The 19,412-nt window shown below is 37.4% G+C and overlaps 2 protein-coding genes and 1 long non-coding RNA gene across 3 annotated transcripts; 2 read left to right on the top strand and 1 right to left on the bottom strand.

The window, feature by feature from the left end:
- Positions 1-208: 208 nt before the first annotated feature.
- LOC116931837 (probable methyltransferase-like protein 15 homolog) lies at positions 209-1,927 on the top strand. Its single transcript, XM_032939488.2, has 2 exons — positions 209-1,436; positions 1,499-1,927. Exons 1-2 carry the CDS (start codon positions 571-573, stop codon positions 1,716-1,718), a joined length of 1,086 nt encoding a protein of 361 aa, XP_032795379.1. The 5' UTR covers positions 209-570; the 3' UTR covers positions 1,719-1,927.
- A 437-nt stretch (positions 1,928-2,364) lies between these two features.
- Positions 2,365-3,451, bottom strand: LOC116931845 (oxidoreductase HTATIP2). The gene is made up of 2 exons (XM_032939500.2): positions 2,853-3,451; positions 2,365-2,792 (listed from the first exon to the last, which is right to left on the bottom strand). Exons 1-2 carry the CDS (start codon positions 3,330-3,332, stop codon positions 2,607-2,609), a joined length of 666 nt encoding a protein of 221 aa, XP_032795391.1. The 5' UTR covers positions 3,333-3,451; the 3' UTR covers positions 2,365-2,606.
- A 10,408-nt stretch (positions 3,452-13,859) lies between these two features.
- On the top strand, positions 13,860-15,717 carry LOC116933614. The gene is made up of 2 exons (XR_004400228.2): positions 13,860-14,008; positions 14,137-15,717. It is a non-coding gene; the product is annotated as an uncharacterized LOC116933614 (long non-coding RNA).
- The last annotated feature ends 3,695 nt before the right edge of the window (positions 15,718-19,412 follow it).

The raw sequence follows: 19,412 nt of genomic DNA, 5'->3' as shown, positions 1-19,412 counted from the left end.
AATTAATGAGTGAAATCAGTTAAAAATTCAAAACAGACTAAGGGTGAGCCATACAATAACCACGCAAAAACAATACACACAGCTACGGAGAAGGCCAAGCTACACCCGCGCACCAAGCGGAATTTTAGGGAAGCTTCAAAGTCCCTTACATTATTCTGGCTGACGACAGGGATAGGGCGTTTGTCTACCTCCCCTGATATACCGTGTCTGAAGTATAAAAGAGCACAGCAGACGACGTTTTCTGATCAGTTTACTAGTTGTGGATGTTGAAGTTGACTTGAATTTCCCGAACCAAGGCTGACATAATTAAGTAGCCAACTTTGTTTAAACCTTTATGCCACAAAAGAGGAGACTTGTTTAAAGAATTGTTCAGATTGATTCGTTACCAATCCTCACAATTTTTTGTTGGCTGAGGTCCACATCGAACCTTTGAGTACAAGAGTGAAACAAAAGCAACACCACCCGCTTTTCTAGCGAACCCAAGATCTATTGAAGGCAACAGTATAAATAGTAGTGGTTCGTTAAATAAAAACAATATCAAACAAAGCAACGGGAAAAATCAATAAAGAAATGCGTCATTTCTCCTATATGTTTTCGTCCATCTCCCGGTTACCATGCTTTCTCCGTCAGACAAACAGGACAGCAAGATCATACAGCTCAAACAACCGTGTATTTCATATTCCAGTTATGCACAAGGAAGTTCTTACCATGTTTGACCCTCAACATGATCAAAAGTTTCTTGATATGACATTTGGAGCTGGAGGGCATACTAGAAAGTTGCTAAGTTCATGTAACAATGCAACAGTTTATACCTTGGATAGAGATCCTTTTGCATACGACCTGGCTATTAAATTAGCAAGTGAAACAACAAATGGCAATATTTCCCCGTTATTAGGAAAATTCAGTGATTTGCCGGAACTTCTCTCAGATGGGGAAGTGGAAAACTTTTTTGACGGAATCCTTATCGATTGTGGTTGCTCATCTATGCAATATGACATGAAAGAAAGAGGTTTTTCTTTAAGTAAAGATGGGCCGTTGGACATGCGTATGGACCAGGATAGGTTAGCCAACCAACCGTCCGCAAAAGACATTCTAGCGCACATTGACGAAAATAGTCTCGCTCGCATATTAAAAGTCTATGGAGAAGAAAAACAAGCGAAGAAAATTGCGAGAGCCATTGTTGAAGCGCGATATTTATTCACAAGTCTCAATACAACGCATGAGTTGGCGCAACTAGTAGAAAGTGCCTGTGGATTTAGTTCTCGTACAGATAAGCTGCAACGATCAAGTCACGTGGCCACCAAAACTTTTCAGGCTTTGAGAATTCTTGTCAATGACGAACTCAATGAGCTCGACTTCGCTGTGAGATTCGCTCATCGGGCTCTGAAAATCGGCGGGAAGTTAATTACAATCACCTTCCATTCGTTAGAAGATCGGTAATTATGTTTGAGCTAGTATAGTACTAAAAATTTGTTTGTAATGGCTTTATATATTACAGAATAGTGAAGAATCATCTGCATGACCTCGATTACTCAACCGACAGTGACCAAAAATACAAAAACTATGCCAGACAGCTTGACCCGTTGGACGTACAGGTTCTCATGGAACGGCAGTGGCAGGAAATCAACAAACATGTGCTTACGCCTTCTGACGAAGAGATCAATGAAAATCCACGTAGTAGATCCGCAAAACTAAGGGCAGCAATAAAGCTCCGATAAGCCTTGATGGTTTAGTCTCATTTAAATCCATAAATGTGTTTTTCTTTCGATGTTATCGGTAGCTCGCGACTCGTTCGAAAATCACCGAATGTTTTACATGTGTTTTCACGGGTAAATGCACTATGAACTGTTCTGAACATTTCGCGGAATCGCAATTTTCTGAGACATTTCTAAGCAGTCAATCTACATACAATTTTTCCGGTGTGAAATCTATACAATTATTCATCTATGAACTAGTTACAAGAGAAAAAAGTCTACATTCAGAATGTATGGGTTCTGCACCTAAAATAATACTACGGTTGCTAGTCCGACAGTTCTGTCGTATTTGAATTAGTTGGTGCAATGAGTTTGCTAGAAAAAACCAATGAGTGGGGGTAGTACAAAGAATCGGCAAGGTGCGACTGTGCAAGCTAACTATAGCGAACTGTGCGACAAAGATTAAATGTTATTTTTTATAAATGTTATCTTTTAAATTATTCAAAGTCTAGAAGGTTTATAAATGGGTGAGTATGGAGAGCAGAATCGGTTATGCCTCGAGCAAAAGCCTTTCCGATAAGTGGTATTCTAGGTTTTAAATAAATATCGTTCTTTTATGCAAAACACTAATTTAGAAATATAGGCTCCTTTCTTTAAGCAAATCGGGGAATAATGGAAACGAAAAACTGTATTAAACTTTAATACTTGTGCTGGGAACAATGTTTTTATAACAATATTGGTGTTCTTACAACACCAATATGTTTACAAGCAAAACAATAACTCTTGTAAAAAAAAAAGGCAAGAACGGCTTCCAATTTCAGTTAGTTATTCGTTTTTTGGACAATTTAAAAAAGCCCAACGATGCTCACGAATATTGACCAGTTTGTGCGAAGCGTTTAGTGACAATTAGTATTAATCGTTTTTGGACATATTAAAAATTTGGGAATGCTCCAGTATATCTACTGGCTTATCTGAAATAGGCTGAAGAGTGCAATTCACCATGGCTTGCGCAACAGCCTTCGTTGGGATGCTAACTTTTCGCCATCGATCAACTGAACCGATCGTAACTTGAAGTACTTTCTCGAGAATGCGACTTTCCTGCAGCCAATTAAATTTGTAAGTTAATGTGCATTATTGCTGAATGAAAAATAGTTTTACTTGTCTATCACAAAGAAGCAATCCTGGGCGATAAATACAAAGTTTGTCAAATTCCATTTCTGCAATTGTTTCTTCCACCTCTCCTTTTGTTCGTGGATATAGAAACCAAGAATTTTTGTTTGAACCCTGGGCTGTCAGTAAATGAAACTGCTTGCATCCTCCTTGTTTTGCCAGTTGTGCTGATTTTACTACATAGTCACGATCCACCTTAACAAAACCACTTGCTCCTGATTTTCCCCTTGTGGTACCAAGACAACAGTATCCAATACCAAATCCCTCGAACGCTGATCCATATTCTTCTAAATTTTCAAAGTCAACTACTTTTTGTTCAACGTTTGCAAACTTTTCTTCGTTTAGCTCAAGTTTTCTTCTTCCAATGACAGCGATCCTAGAAAAAGCCTTATTGGAGGCAAGAATGTTAAGTAATTCTTTCCCAGTCTCTCCAGTAGCTCCTAGAACGAAGGCCGTAAGTCCGCTCATATTCAGATTATGTAAAGTTTAATGAATTGTTCCTTGATAGTTAACTGGTATGCAACATACTTGTCATGCAGGAACCAAATAAACTATGGTTAGATTGTTTTCTTATCTAGCTCCTAGCCGAGAGTAGCATCTCATATCAGTAGATGGCGCCGGATAAACTAAATGTGACTTATTTACGAAAAGGACCAAAATCTCCTCAAATTTACTTAGATGCCAGTTTATACCATTTTGCATTCAGCAAAATCAAAGAAAAATTAAACGGAACGGAATTGAAATTTTGAATTTCCATCTATTTGACAACGGCAAACCTGCGAATTCATTTGACCAATATTTCTTTACCTCGTTATTTTGAAAGACGAATTTGCAATCTGGGTCCCCTTCTGCGTCAGCTTCAAAGCACGTCTTAAGACGAAGCCGCAAGCAACCTCAGGAGAAATAAACAAAACTTTATTCAGATTATTCGAAAATAATTTTCTCCAATTGCTATGTCTCACTTCCTCCTTTTTCAAAAACAACATACGCATTTGGGAACCTTTGCAGCTGCCTTCAGTGTGCATCCGATTCAGTTTTATCTTAAAAGGCGCTGGCCAAAATTTCTTTCACCTGAGTTTTTTATTTTTTTGTCTAAAAATATAAATTTTTTGGCTATTTTTAGTGAATAAAAGAAGAAAATCTTGCCTTTTGGTTTCCAATGAGAGTTGTTTGCAACGTCCCATAGATGGTAGGAAATGGAATTTTTGTTATAGGCCTTTAACTCGTCGTCATTCTGCGAATTTCTTATTCATAACGTGGGAATGGCTGTTGAGAGAACTACATTTTAAAATAAAAAAAATCTGTAAACCATCTCTCATTATTGCCGGTGGATATGGCTCAGAGATATCAAGTGGATGAAGACCTAAACATTATCCATACGGGTAAAGAAGACGCGACCCTACGCTAGGTAAATTAGCTACAATTCGCAGGCAATTGCGAATGGATTATCGACTCAAACAATTCTCTGTACGAAAAAATTATTTAAAACATAAGAGCTATAGTTAAATAAAAAGTATCTGGGCAAAAGATATTTCTGTCACTTAAACTTTGATCTATTGGAAAGAGCATATTTCATTCTGTTTGCCAGTTCATTTGTTTCCAAATCCTGTGTCATTATGAAACTAATGGTTTATTTGGATTACACCGTTACAGTTTTCGGCTAAATGAAAAGATAACAGAGTTCATTCTTAAGTTGCTATTATTTCAAATAGCCAAATTCCGAGCAGTGGTCCTAACGCTGCTGTAGGACTAATCCTAATTGTTGTATTTGCAACATAAAATAGCTTAATACTATTTAAGTGTATACAATAAAATAATATCAAAAACATTTTGTAGGCTTTTCGGCGTGCTTTTCTTGCCAATGAATAATACCGGCAGTGCTCCAGAATCGACGTTGTCATTTTTGAACCAAAAGCTTCTCAAGAAATGATTAACTATACAGAAAAATTCATGGTATTATCTTAGTTTTTTGTTATTTATTGTGACATTTTCTAGCCTTTTCATTTCTTCTTTTTATTGGAATATTGGCATAGTATTACCTTCAACTTGTCGCGTTTATTACTAGCCTATTTGAATCAAAAACAAAGTTTTTCTGGGAGTGTTCTCCGTCCACAATATCGGCCATCAAATGTTAACAATTGACGTCATTTCGCATTTACTTATCAATGACGTCACCTAACCCAATATGTAGGGGCCCACCAAAAATGAGTTATGCGTCTAAACCTAACTCAGCTATCGAAAACATAACATTTTTCAACAAGAAATGTCGATTGGTTGGAGTACGTGCACAGTACAATGGGGTACCATATTATGATTTCATGGACCAAAGTGCTTTTTTCCAAGACCTGGAGGTATGACGAAAACATTAGACGTCGACGATCTGCGAGTAGGTAACGATATTAGACACACCCTGAAACGATGAAGCGCGCATGGCTGTATATAGTTTGGGGAAATGTATAGTAGGTATATAGCTGGATTCTTTTGACTTGCTGAGACGGCCCTGCGCATTCAGCGCCAGCCAGTCACAATGAGGGATATTCAAATTCCCAGAACTTTCTGGGCAGATGAATCAACGTCGCAGTGGAATTGACAAGATTCTCTCTACCTCACTGGCTGCCTCAAGATGAGCGCTACCTACAGAGGGGATATGGCTACAAGTGAAGATCAGCAGCGCGGGTGGAAGGGTCATGGCTGTCAGAAAGACAGTCATACATCATGCGCGCCGTGAGAAGATGGATCACTGCATTTCAACGCGTCACAATTGAGCGTGTATATCTCCTCTCACAAACCATGAACTTCTTTTGCCTTTTTAACGTGCACGTCCCTCTCCTTTTTCTTCTTTTTCTTCTCCTTCTTTTTTTGTGGTTCTCTTCGCAGCAGCATTTCTCTGAGATAACGCTCGCGGAATAAAAACTTCGATTGGTTTTTATTCGGTTGCCATTTAGCCGTTCTGTAGTCTATCCATAGGATTGCGGCAAAGAGAATAAACTAATTCAGAGAGATTTCCCTTTTTCTTGGAATTCCATTCGAATTATAAAGTCAACGCTGTTCCTGAAACGTATAATAAGTGGCAGCACCCACGATTGCCCTTCCTCAACCAATCCCCGTGCGAGTAATTACAAAAAAATGGCAACACACGGATGCAGGATGACCCTACAGGTGTTGGAAATCAAAGGTTCTGTTTCGTTTTGATTGCGAAACCCGGCGAAACCATAATACGAAGTTGTTCGCACCGTAGTGAATTTGTATTTCTATTGTCTTTTGAAATAGCCCCATTGCTTGCATTTCGACTTAAGAGTTTATGTCAATGCTTTATATACACTTACTTTTATTTGGATTTCATTTTCCCGAGATCTTGGAACAGTATAAGGCCTGAATTTGTATAGAATTTCTGTCCAAAATCCGTTTAAATAGCCAGTTTGCTCGGGATAACCTGTAGGCTAAATACGTGAGTCTCATTTAACGTGTTGGAATCCCTCAAAAAGACTTGAACTTTGCAGATGGGGTTTATTTCCTAAATGAAGGGTGAACAAAATGGTCGCCTCCACCGCCTCCCCCTCTTCTATATGTAGAGCTATTTTGCATTTGTGAAGCAAATTGGACGACAAGTTCTGTATAATGAGTCAGTCTTGTGTTTTTAATTTGGTCTCGTCTTTCCTTGCCCATACATGCAATTTAGCAGAGCGATTTTGTTTTGGTTCTAGGTATATTGTTACTTTTGCTCAACTTCTTTTTTTCTATTCCGAACTACGACAATTAAGAAATACCGCAAACTCGGAGTTAAGAAGAACGTCCTAGAATTTTAATCGCTGTTTATTGCACACTGTACAACTAAAATAAACTCTGCCACATCAGCATATCTTTGTTTTTCTCAAAATATACATGCATCAGTGTTATTATGCAATACCTGTGTTCGGAATATTCGACCCTCTTTTATATTTCTATACTTGCCTAATAAATCGCATAAGAGGAAAAACAATTTCTTTGTTTTTTTTTTTCAAACGACTAACCTCCTGCAGCAGTTACGTAAATGCATTAGATCTACTGACGTGTGTTAATCATTATCTCGTTTCTACGGCAACTAATGCCATCTTACTCCTAATTTTCCCCAGCCTAATACAATTTTTAAAAAACAGATTAGGGCCAATGATATTGTCCTAAAAATGAATACTTTATCAGAAAGTGTATCACAAAAAAAGAATCCCCTGGCCTTTCTTATTTTATATTTTGCGAGTGTGCCAACTGCCAAGTCTTTTGCTATGATAGATACAGCACGGCCACCTGTTGTTTCGTACACTTGATTGGATTTTCTCTGTGAATTCTTGCGATTCGCTGGTATGTACCAGGTAGTACTGTATTCAAATATAACGGGAAAAGAAAAGAAAAAAAAAGTGGCATCCGGAAGTTGGAGGCGTGTAAAAATGGCCGAAGGGAGTCCATGCCTGCATATAGTTATTCTTTTATTTATTTATCTCTCTAGACATCGTCTGAAGCATTGGTATGCAAGCGAACATATAAATGCAGGCTTGATGTTAATGACAAAACACTCGGCAATCCGATCCCTCTGCCAACACGACTTTGTAAGTCCACAAAGGATCGAATATGAATTGTTCGGATGACAAAATTAACCTATAGATAGACCGTCGTATAAGAGACTTGAATTTACTGAAGTTCTAAAATAATTAGATTAGGCCTATATAACTTTATAATGGCCTTGTCACCCCTATTTGTTAAGGTTTGTTGTCCTTTTACAGTGAAAACACGAGTATAGGCCTATATGGACTATGTTTCATGAAAATCAGTTAAGAGACGCCCCCTCCATTTGTAAGTTAGGTGTCTAGTATAAATTGAGAGAAAAAAGACTTAGCCTTCCTTCAACGTGTTCTTTTTCAACCAAAAAAAAATAAAAAAAAAAAACCCGAAAACAAAACATAATTGGTTAAATCATTTCTTTAGACACCGTTAACTTTAAACTGATGGATAATGTAGGCTATATAGGAAGGCTGAACGAAACCGCATGAAAAGTGTTGAAGCTTTGTTACGCAATCTCTTTTCAACATAAACCCGCTCGGTGTGTGAACAGTAGCTACCGGTAAGTGGAAACCTCATCACGTAATCTTCTCATTTTTACAATGAGGTTGCCCGAGGGCATTGTTCACAGTTTGTTGCATTTTACGACCTTTGTGAAAGAAGCGATTTTCATTGCACCTTATTGAAGGATCAATTGGTCAATAACTAAAAAGAAAGAAATGATTGATTAGAGTGTCAAACTATAAAGTCGTGCCTGCGCAGTTACATGCAACAGCGAGCACTCGCCAAAGACATTGTCCGCATTTATATATGTACGCATCAGCAGTAGTTGAAACTCAAATTATTTTGACTCCGACAACCCTGTAATTTGCTTGTCATTATAGGCTAATACCCGTATAGTCTATATGGTATACCTCGAACCGATGTTTTTAAAAAGAAACTCGGAAAACAGGGAATATACTTGCCTTGTATATTGTTTTATCGCCGGTTGGACACGTTTTACATTTTTGAATTGAACTGAATGTGAAGAGGTATACAAAGCAGAGAGATATTTGTTTGTTTTTGTTTTTTTTCTGTCCCGTTATATAACTATACAGTATAGCTATAGTCTTTGTATATTATTCTTTTTGTTTCCCCCTAATTATGGCTTGGTTGCTTTTCGCTTCTCCTTGACTTGAAGCCTTTCTTATATAGCCCTGTTTCCTAGGTGGTCAGTGACTCGAGTGAGATTTTATCGCCATCCACTTAAGTTGTCAGGAGCAAAGAGAAAAAAAAAAGGGAATAAAAATAAAAAGAGAAAAACATTTTTTTTTTCTTCCTTTAACTCCTCAACTAGATTATTATTATTTATGTATAGACTATATATATATATTTTTTTCATCAACTTCTAATGAAAAGTTTTCTTGATGCCAGACTTATTAGAACGATGATACGTCAGCAATTTACATCCGTGACGGTTATATATTCTTGAAAAATATCGATTTTTATGGCTAAGAATCGATCATTCGAGTTATCTCGTTTTGTTTTTTTTATTATTATTTTATTCTTGTTTGTTTTTGGTTTGTTATTTATATTCTAGGATGATCTCGTTTCGATTTACAATACAAGAATTTCCTTTAAACGTTTCTTTTGTTATAAATTTTGTTTGAGAATTATTTTGACAACGTCAGTTTCTGATTGGTTCTTTTGTAGCGTTTAGTCTCGATAATTTAGGCCGCTCTCTCGCAACTTTGGTTGTCTGCTCTATTTAGTAGTCGACGGCGCTCGTGTTTTCCGAACATGTTTTACAAACAACTTTTCAGTCACGTATTTGTTGTCGCGGCTTGGCTTTGACCGACAACATGTTAGGCGCATTTGCATGTCAATTAAATTCGCATAATATTAATACAATGTTGCTTGATTTTTTGTTTAAATTTTATTTATATGGATGTGTATATATTTTTTTTTTCATTGACCTTGATGTATAGAAGATTTGAAACTTGCATTAATGATCATGAAGTCTTTTTCTGTCGGATATCACTGCATTTGTCGGTAGATATATACACATTCCGGGTGGTACTCCCTGTGGGAGCAAAGCCCAACTAATAATAATATTTCGAAAGAAGAAGAAGAAGAAGAAGAAACAAACAAAAAAAAAAAACGTCATGGCGCTCCAATTGTTTGGAAGATTTAGAATTTCGGCTTCCTTTTGATAGGAATTTAATTTTTTTGTTGTTCTTTTCAGTTATTAATTTCAGTTTTCTTTTGCTTTGTTTTGATTTTTGATTATCAGACTACAACATAAGCTCGTGATAATTGGGAGTAAACTGTTTGCACAATGTTCATGTTTAAGGCTTTGTCCTATCTACTTAAGAAATGACAAATATTGAAAAGAAACATAAGCTATTATTCCATGTACTGTTATGGCGTATAGTTCACCATATCGTGCGTCGCATTTTGTTTACCTTATAGACGACAATATCTTCAATACAAATGGCATCATGCAAATAGGGTAACTAGAGATCTATATGCCAGAACCCCTTGTATAGTGATGTTTATAGACCTATACTATCTCAATGTAAAAGGTGCATTGCCATAACAGCCAAATGTATAAAAGATAATCGCGCAAACACTGGAAGGTGGAAGAATCCATGGTAGGGCCTATACAAGAAACGATAAGCATTAACAAGAAGATGAATGATGAATGAAACATAAACGTCACATCAAAGACATTGTGATATGATTTCGGTAGTTCATTACGTATACAGCTGCTGGAGTCCCTATGTCTCTTTCTTGTTTCATTAAATTTTTGACACCAATGCTTTTGAATAAAACACCGACTTAATTTCATTTTGGAGCCCTTTCTCCTGTTTTTCATTTGATTCTCTTAAATTCATTAATAATATGTTTGAGTGCGATTATTTCTTTAATTGGAACTTGTATATAGAGTTGAGGGACATGTAACCTGCATATGTTAGACTATATATATTACCCAGAAGAGACAGATGACGATTTGTCCAACAAGCTTCCTGTTTTTCTGTCTCTTCCCTATCCAACTGGTTATGGCTTTCATATATGTTGTTTAATAACATTTGGTTGAATTCAGTTTTATTCATTCGATAGCCAGAGTTTGAGGGCCTCAACCAGCTTTCAAATAAGCTATATAGGCCTACTGATAAAAGTCAGTTGGAAACATTGGAAACAAATTGTTTTTTTTTTTTGTTGTGGGTTAAATCTCCTCCTTTTTTTCTTTTTCTTGTTTGGTTTGTAAGCAATGCTACTTTTCATTTTATGGACACGTACAAATGAAAAGGCACAAAACAGAATTGTAGAGGCGTTCCCATTTCATACTGACTCGGTAGTTGAGGGGGGGGGGTTTGAAAGCCCGTAATTTAATCGAATTGATAGTTGTTGATTCCATCTAGGCAGTTGAAGTTAATTACCTTTCACGACAGGAGGTCCGTCTCTTTGGGGGAAGCTGGCGCTACTTTAACAGATCTATTCTTTTTGTATGTTATGTATATACGTACGCGCCCTAAAGATTCCGCGAATTTGTTATTCGTTTATTTGTTGAGCCGTCTAGTCCGTGATTTCATGAATCAAGATTTGCGTTTTTTATTCGTTTCCTATATACGTATAAGTGCGTGATAATAGGATCAATCGCAATCATCATTCGTTTGGTCGTCTTTCCTTGAATTATTATTTGCATAATGCTCAAAGGGCATCACGTCTTGTGTGTGTGTGTGTGCTAAATTCAAGTGCTGCAAATCAGTCGGTTGTTATCTACACACATATTTTCTGCTATTTAATTCTAATACGTCGTATTTTTTCGTTTTAATTCTCTGAAGCCAATATACTCTTTCGCTATGGGTTAGGTGCAATTTGTAAACGGCAGCGAGGCACATTTTAAAAAAAAACGCTTTATAAAAGAATTGAATTTGATACGTTTAAAAGAGTTGTAAAATACGTTCCTCTTTTCATTCTTCCTTTAAAAAATATATATATATATACTTCACAAGACAATTTAATAGCCAGTTGATGTCTAAAGGTCACAGCCATCTAGACGTGAGTCTATGTTGCTAACCGCTAACCTGACCGAAAAGGAAGCTATTGGAGTAAAACGCAGGTAATGTATGCCGGGTTCGACGCAACAATGGTGCCCATCGCATTTGCATTAGTATATATATCCATCGAAATAGTTTATTTCTGAATATATATCCCCCACCAACCACCATAGCACCACACCGTCCAAATGTAAACCGTCTATTATTTCGGAGCGGCAATCAGTTTGCCCTTTTTTTCTGAAAGCATTTATATATATCTTTCCGATTTTGTATTTTTACTTTCGAAAAAAATATAGATCCATTTGTGTGACAATCACATTTTTTTTTTTAAATATTTCTTATGCATCATCTATATAGGCCCGATAGCCTATTTTGCATACGTTCAAGCATTTTTCCTTTGCTTTTTTTTGTATTTTTCCCATTTAGGAAATCTAAATGTGTACTTTTTTTTATCATTCGAAATAACCATTGGGCTGTCGTTTTTTTTTTTTTTTGTAATCTCATAGTAGAGCTGCTATACATGAAGGGTAATACGATAAGCATTTAGCACCAGACAAGGAGACGTTATTTTCTTTTTTTCTTTTTTTTTTTCCTTTAAAATTTCTTCTTTTCTTGTAAACACGGATAGCGGCAAATCAGTAATGGCTAGAGATTAGAGGCAGATCTACGTTAGTTCAATGGCTATGGCAAATTCATGACGCACTTTTTATTTGGCATTTGGCTTCTCTTTTACCTGTCGAAAAATAGCAGCGAAACAAGGGGAGAAAATTTTTTTTTTCTTTCTTCTTCTTCTTCTTTTTTAGGAGGGCATAAAATTGCCAAAATTAAACGCCTTGATTTATAGCAGGTGAATGTTTTATGGGTCGCATGATGTCTCGTGGGAAATAAGATGAGGTCCCGTGCTATAGCACCACCTGGTTAGCAAGAAATCTGTGGGTCAATAGGGGGCTGACCGGGTGTCTCTTGCCTTTAATGCCAGACTTCTTCTTTTATTTCATTTTTTTTTTTAAGAATTGCATTTTGGTATCAACTGTCTGTATAGGCTGCTCGGCACAGCAGGCCACCCAAATGCATTCTGATGAGCTAGGCCTAAATACAGCCGACAAATTAAAAAATAATAAAAAATAAAAAAAAAATTCTAATGGGTAAGATTTAGTCATTTTTTTTTGTCGTTGTCAGCTGCATTGCTAGGCCATCCGATTCAGCCGTCTTTATTATTATTATTTTTTTTTTCAAGTCGACTCTTTTTTTTTTAAAGCTTTACTGACGCACCCAGTGCAGCTGCTGCTGATCACGGCAATTTTCACCCTCTTTTAAAAGGTAATAAAATGTGATGAAGGAACCGAGAGGCTCCTCTTAAGCCATCCCAGGCCGTTAAAAATTTAGCTTGCTCGTATGCCAGGCTTCATAATGAGTTCTCGACAAAATCATGTGGCAAAAAAAAAACAAAGAAAAAATTAAAAAAATAAAAATAAATAAATTCATTTTTCTTTATTATTTTTAAAGGGGGAAGGCCGTTAGTTCAACTAGGTGTTCTTGTACCGTGCCAATCGTTGATTCCTAACATGTAATTATAGATACCTTTTTGAAGCTTTACTAAATAGTAAATACGTGTATAGCCTGTCTAATGTTGTGTACGTGTTTTCTTCGTTTGGAGGACAGAAGAGAAGGGAACGAGAAGGAGCATACAGAAATATGTAAAGAAATAAGAAATAAGAAGAAGAAGAAGAAGAAATAGAAATGAAGAGGGAAAAAAAGAGAGAGAGAGAGCGAGAGAAACGGAGAGGATGAAGAAGAATAATCAAGATGGCCGAGTTGTTCCTTGACAGAGAAGATATATGCGAAGAAGAAATAGCGCCTGAAGGCTTCTAGTCGGAGAAGGAAGGGGGAATGAAAAACTACAAAATAAAAGAAGGGAAGAAGAAGAAGAAAAAAAAGGCCGTTCGAATAAACCAGCAACTGGTAGGCGGGCAGTGGCGTGTTTATGGTAATCGTTACACATCCGAACAAGCCGATAACAAGAACACAGATGCTAATTGTAACGCCGGTTGCGAAATATAATACCATGTTGTGATTCATTCTAAACCCGTTTGGAGAATTATTATTATTACTATTATTTTTCAATTCTAAATAGAAAAGAAAAAAAAAAAGAGTATATCAACTCATTTAGTACAAATTCGGCTGAAAGACAACACAAAATCTACAAAGTCCATATGTTTCTCTGATTGTTTGGTCTTTTTTTTTTTTGCTATGCATCAGCAAGAACACGGCCATATCAACAAAGCAAATTCAATCTTGAAATATCTACTAGGATATATACAATTCGTTTGCCTTAAACATACTAAACTCAGAGAGCTGGTTTCTTCTTTTCTCGTTTTGTTTTTTTTTTTGTTCTTCTTTTTTCCCTCGTTCTTTTGCTTCTTGCCTTTTTGCTCTTCCATATGTTCGTTCTGGTATTTGATGGTGGAATGATAGTGCGCAGTGCTTCAGTGTCCTGGCCGTAGCCAAGGCCAAACATCCCGCTGAGAAGATCATTACGCTACATCTATTGTACACCCTCGGAGCAACAAGGTTTCTCTCTCTCTTTCTTTGACTACTGAAACATTTTTTTCTTCTTCTTCTTCTTTTTAACTTGAATGTAACTATTTCTATATCTATTTTTTTTTTTGAAATACATATATATATATATACATAAGCAGCTGTTGGAGCTTGAACAATGCCAAGAGACCGATGTGACCGTGCCTGAACTCCTTGTCTCCCCTCAAAAAAGAAAGAAAACAACATTCGTATATCTCTCGTTCTATCTCTTGTGGTGGCTCACAGAGTGTGGTATGTTACGATGAGACAAGAAAGAAAGAAAGAAAAAAAAAGGAGGGGGGGAGGGTGGTGGTGGTAGAAAAGAATCATTTGATATGACCAAAACGACCAGCATTGGATGTGAAGTTGGGCAAGTTGCAAGACATTTTAGGCGCAAATTGTAGTCGTAGAAAATGCGCGTATTTTATTTTTTTTTTACGGTGAGGGACTGTTGTAAGCAAAGAGTTCGGTATTATTATTATAAAAATTTTTTTTTTCTATTTCTCGTGGGGGTTGGAGCGGCCCCTTGAGACAAAGCGAGACAGTTGATCAAGGAGAATCGTCCGACCTTGGCAATCCTACCTTATCTCAAATCCTTTGGCTGTCATTGACTTATGATACTCGACGAATGTGAATATCTGTCATTCACGTTGCCCACTTTCAGCTTGTCTCCCGCTACTATTATGTATGAATGTTTGGCTGCCTGTCTCGCCGAGCTGTAAACGACCGTAGGCAACACAGCAAAACAAGAAGAAGAAGAAGAAGAAGAAGAAGAAGGAAAATAAAATAACGTCAACAACAAAAAAAATATAGAAACGATACGGGTGTTTAGAGATGTGGCATTTCAAGTAGCAGACGAGAAAGTTTTGGGATACAGCGCATAACAAAAAAAAAAAAAAAAAGAATTTGAGGATCTTTTTTTTGAGGTACTATTTTCTAAGCATCGAATATTTATTCAGAAAAAAAAAAAAACACGAAATAAATAGGAAAAAAAAAAAGGAAGAACCGCCATTGAAAATGCGGAGAAGAAGGAACTCGATTGTTTCCGCGTGACGAAGAGTCGCATTTTCGCATGACTCTAGCTGACTTTTTGGGTGATTGCTCTGACATTGACAAACGAGTTGGCCATCGAGTATGCATTCATAGAAGCCTTTTAGGAGTGCTGTTGAAGATGGCCGTGTGTCTTGTTCGTTTGAAACGTGGCGCTCTCCCATCGAGGACCTCCTCTTCTCCTCCTCTTTACCTTCGTTTCCCCTCCTTCATGTAACTTCTTCTCTTTTTTATTTTATATATGTATATATTTTTTACCTACCTCTTTTTCTTTCTTTCCTCTTGCTTCTTTTCATTCCTCTTCTTACCTTTTCTTTGATTCTTTTTATATATATATATTTATTTTTTTTATTTCCTACCTCCCCCCCCCCCACCTTTATCAGCGGTTTTTTTGTGCCGGTAGTAGAGACTCGAAACGATTTCAATGAGAAATTTTCAAAGGTTCAAATTATTCATTCGTTCGTTCCCTTTTTGTTTTGTTTCTTTATCTTGTGTGTGTGTGTGTGTGTGTGTTGTTGGTCGGCTTGTTGACGGACGGGTTCGCCAGAACTTTAGAAAGACATTGGGACCCATTGGTCTTTTTCACGTGGCGTAGAAAAACAGTAGCCCATTCAAGTTAAAAAAATAAAATAAAATAAATAAAATACTCGTAACGACTTGTCTTTTAACTTGGGCTGGTCGTTGTCTACCATTTCAAAAGCCACGCCTCTTTACCCTCCCAAGTGCTTGGCGTTGATATGTGAACGTGGTGGCCAGACAGCTTTCCTTTTTTTTTTTTATGATGTACCCTATTGGTAAAAGAAATACGGCAATTGAAGATGGTCAATATGATTCATCATACTAAAAAAAAAATAAAATAAAATAATTTTTTTTAAATATTCTTTTATTTTTTTTTTTATTTTTTTTGCTATTTAGTAAAACGGGGGGGACCGAGATCTGCCAACGACGATGATTTGGAAAACGGGAAGTATATAGACATGGAGGAAAAAAAAAAAGGGGGGGGGAATTCCGTTATGCCCTGAAACCAATCGAAACAAAGGCGATCGTTGTATAGTTTGCTATTGTATTTAAAGTAGAGAAGGTTTTCTTAGCGTTTTTTTTTTTTTTTTTTGATAACGGCGATGTTGTGCTGGAGAATGGATCTCCTTTTGGCGTGCTACAATAATGACTTGCAATAATGCGGACTGCATATTGGTCACCACCGAACACAATCGGCTACCACACTTGATGCAAATCTAAAAATAAAGATTTTATTTATTTTTTTAAATTCCTTTACATGTAACGCATTTCGTCTTCAAAATCAAAAACGGTTGACATTTTGACGTGCCATTTTCGGTCCCACCAATAGCGTGAAACGACTACAAGGCATGGGCTGATTCCCTTTTAAAAACAAACAAAAAGGGATGGAAAAAACAAACAAACAAACAAAAATAATAATGTCGGGGAAAAAAAATAGAAAAGGGCATCCATCACCATAAATGGGGAGGGGGGAGGGCAAGAAATTGTCAACCACACGAGAAAAGTAACAAAAATACTTTGCAAACTCGTTGATGTTGTTAAACAACCCGGTCTTGTTATAAAAGAAAAAAAGAAAAAATAAAGGCCGGACAGTCAACACAAAAGAGGAACATTCATCTTGTTGTTCTATAAGTTAGACCGGTGGCAGCAGCTTGTGTATAAGAAGCGTTTTGTGTTTGAAAAAAAGAAAGAAAAAAAAAGAAAAAGGAAAAAAACTACGGCCAATTTGTCGGCTTCTAATCATGTGCCAGCTTTTTACCTTTGTGGGCTACTGTTAAATTGTAGTGCTGGGGCTCTGCAACAAAATGCTGTTATTAGTGGCATTATTAGTGTGGCGGCCTCGAGCGTCCCTCCATCACGTATTCTGTTACATCTGTTACACGGACACGAACTGCGGAATCCACTTTTGACCTGTGCTCTCGCTCTCTCTCTCTTTGCCGCGTGTCTGTGTGTGTATATACGTGTGATAATTCATAGGTGTCGGTTGCAGCCTAGCCACCTTATAATTTTCCTCCTTTTGATCGTGGGTGAAAGCTACCAGTCACGCGAACACGGACCAAATCGCGCGCGCATTCCCTCCCACAACAATTTTGTATCTCTATCTAGTTTTCTTTTTGGACTTCTCTTCTATACATCCCCCCTCTCCTTCTCCTTCTCCTTCTCTTATTCTTCCGTGTTTTCTCCTTTTTCCAGTTAGGCTTTGTAAGGCTACTACGCGTTCTTAACACACACACACACACACAGATAGGGAAATGAAATGTTTGCTACAAGAAGAGGAACTCTATACAAACTGATTCAACGCCTCTGGCAACGATGTCGTCCGTTTCTGCGACACGATTCAATATTTCTTCCGTCTTTTTTGGGGGTTTTTGTTTTTAACTCTCTCTCTCTCTCTATCTTTTGTTAATACACAGCTTGATTCAATGCGTATACGAATCGCTCTTTTTGGAAACGAGCACGTTCGGTATTACGAAAAGGACATTAGTTATTATCAAAGATTTGTTACCTTTCGTGGTCGACCAGCCACACCAATTAAGCGTCGTTTCTTTGTGCCCTTTAAAAAAACAAAACAAAATGCACCAGGTATACCTGTGAACGCAGGCATTTTTCAACTGTGAGGATAGACTAATTAGAAGACAACAACAAAAAGAAAAAGAAAAAAGAGATAACTATCGCAGCGAGTCTTTACATCAGTCGTTTGAAATGAACGCGACGCGGCAGTGAATTGGTCATCAAAGCTAGTTAAAAGTATTGCACGTCGTTAAAACAGGTATTCAAACGTAACGTATCTGCGTAATAAAGCCGAGCAATTGCTGCAGCAGCAGGTAAAGCCGTCAGCAATTGTTGAGCTCACGCACGCAGCCAACCAGAAAAGGGTATACAACAACTTTTTTTGTTTTTAGATGCTTCGTTTCACTCGGCAATTGCTGTTCTCGCTCAGGGCACAGCTGATCGGAAAACAACTCAAACGGTACCTATATGGCTACCTGAAAACCACGTGACTTGTGTATTATACTGGGACACGAAAAGACATGGCGTTCATCTTGTCGGTGGCACTGTTAGACAACGTTATCGGCATCGGCCAGATTGGCACGCCAAATTATCGGACACGAACACATTTTGGCCAGTCAATTAGCCATTCATTACCATGCGACTGTATAGCATTGATAACGTCGAGAACTGGCAACGGTTGATTGTCAAATGATGACACCAAGATTATTGCTGCAAAAACTAGAACGTCTTCTTTTGCGTGTGTGGGCTGCTGTCGTGGTTTCGAATTCGTGTCATCAAGTTCTCACACGATGATTTGTATTTGTTTTCTCTGTTTTTTTTGTGTTTTTTTTTTTCATCACGTGAAATTGTGCAGTAGTTGGAAGCAACATTACCATTCTTAGATTTTTGTTTTGTTTTTCTATCCCGTAACGACGTGTGAAAGCACGAGCTTCTTAATTACGTGAGCAGCCGGTCATTTTTACAGTCCACGCAATGTTGCAGTTATTTCCCAATTCGAAGGTATTTTCCCGAGGATATTTAGACCACCAGCTTCGTTTCTTACAGGTTGCAACAAAAATCAATTTAACCAAGTATGCATACACACACACAGACACAGACACACACGCAGTGGCGCTATGTAGCGCGGATGGGCTTGCGTCGGTGTGACTCGCTTTCCCAAACCGGCTTTGCTTAACAGGCAGAAAAATGTTTACATGATCGATTGTTAAATGTCACTTTGTTTTTTGTTTTGTTTTTTGCCTCCTGATTATGCATACGTAACGTCTGCACCATATTTTCTTTCCATCCCTCCTAAAAGAAAAAAAGAAAAAAAGTATACGTGTTTCACGTGTTGAAAACAGATTCGGCTAGTTTTTTTTTTTTCCAACTTCTTCTAATCAAGCAACTCAAATGATTTTCTTTTTTTTTTTTCTTCTTCTTCCTTTTTTTTTTGCCTCTTAAAAAGGCAATAGGCTGAGTGGAAATGTCGTTAAAGCCCTCGTTTTCTTCTTCTTCTTTCTTCTTTCTTGGAATGTAAAAGTATATAAAAAATAAAAAAGAGGAGACATTTTGGGGTATAGAAGAGGGAAAATGGCTGACTTGAATGTGGGAAATATGGTTGGATGGCAACATTTCATTGAAATTTCGAAAGCGACCAAGGTGGCACTACACAAACGTACAATTCTGACTCGTGTGCATTCTCTCTCTCTCTCAAAAAGTCAAAGAGGGAGCGAGGGAGGAAGAAATGGGACAAGGGTCAATTCTTTTCGAAGGGATACAACAGAGAAAAAGAGAGAGAGAGAGAGAGAAGTAGATGGTTGCTTTGCACAGCTAGGCG

Source organism: Daphnia magna, linkage group LG1 (genome assembly GCF_020631705.1).
Source record: "Daphnia magna isolate NIES linkage group LG1, ASM2063170v1.1, whole genome shotgun sequence".
NCBI classification, from domain to species: Eukaryota; Metazoa; Arthropoda; class Branchiopoda; order Diplostraca; family Daphniidae; genus Daphnia; species Daphnia magna.
Note: the sequence above shows the minus strand (reverse complement) of the source record. Positions and strands in the feature narration are given on the sequence as shown.

What these genes read in the sequence shown, in the direction of transcription:
- LOC116931837 (XM_032939488.2), top strand. Translation starts at nt 571, where the DNA reads ATGCGTCATTTCTCCTATATGTTTTCGTCCATCTCCCGGTTACCATGC. An exon ending in TTCCATTCGTTAGAAGATCG is followed by an intron (nt 1,437 to 1,498) that starts GTAATTATGTTT and finishes TATATATTACAG; the next exon opens with AATAGTGAAGAATCATCTGC.
- LOC116931845 (XM_032939500.2), bottom strand. Translation starts at nt 3,332, where the DNA reads ATGAGCGGACTTACGGCCTTCGTTCTAGGAGCTACTGGAGAGACTGGG. An exon ending in TGCTTCTTTGTGATAGACAA is followed by an intron (nt 2,793 to 2,852) that starts GTAAAACTATTT and finishes AATTGGCTGCAG; the next exon opens with GAAAGTCGCATTCTCGAGAA.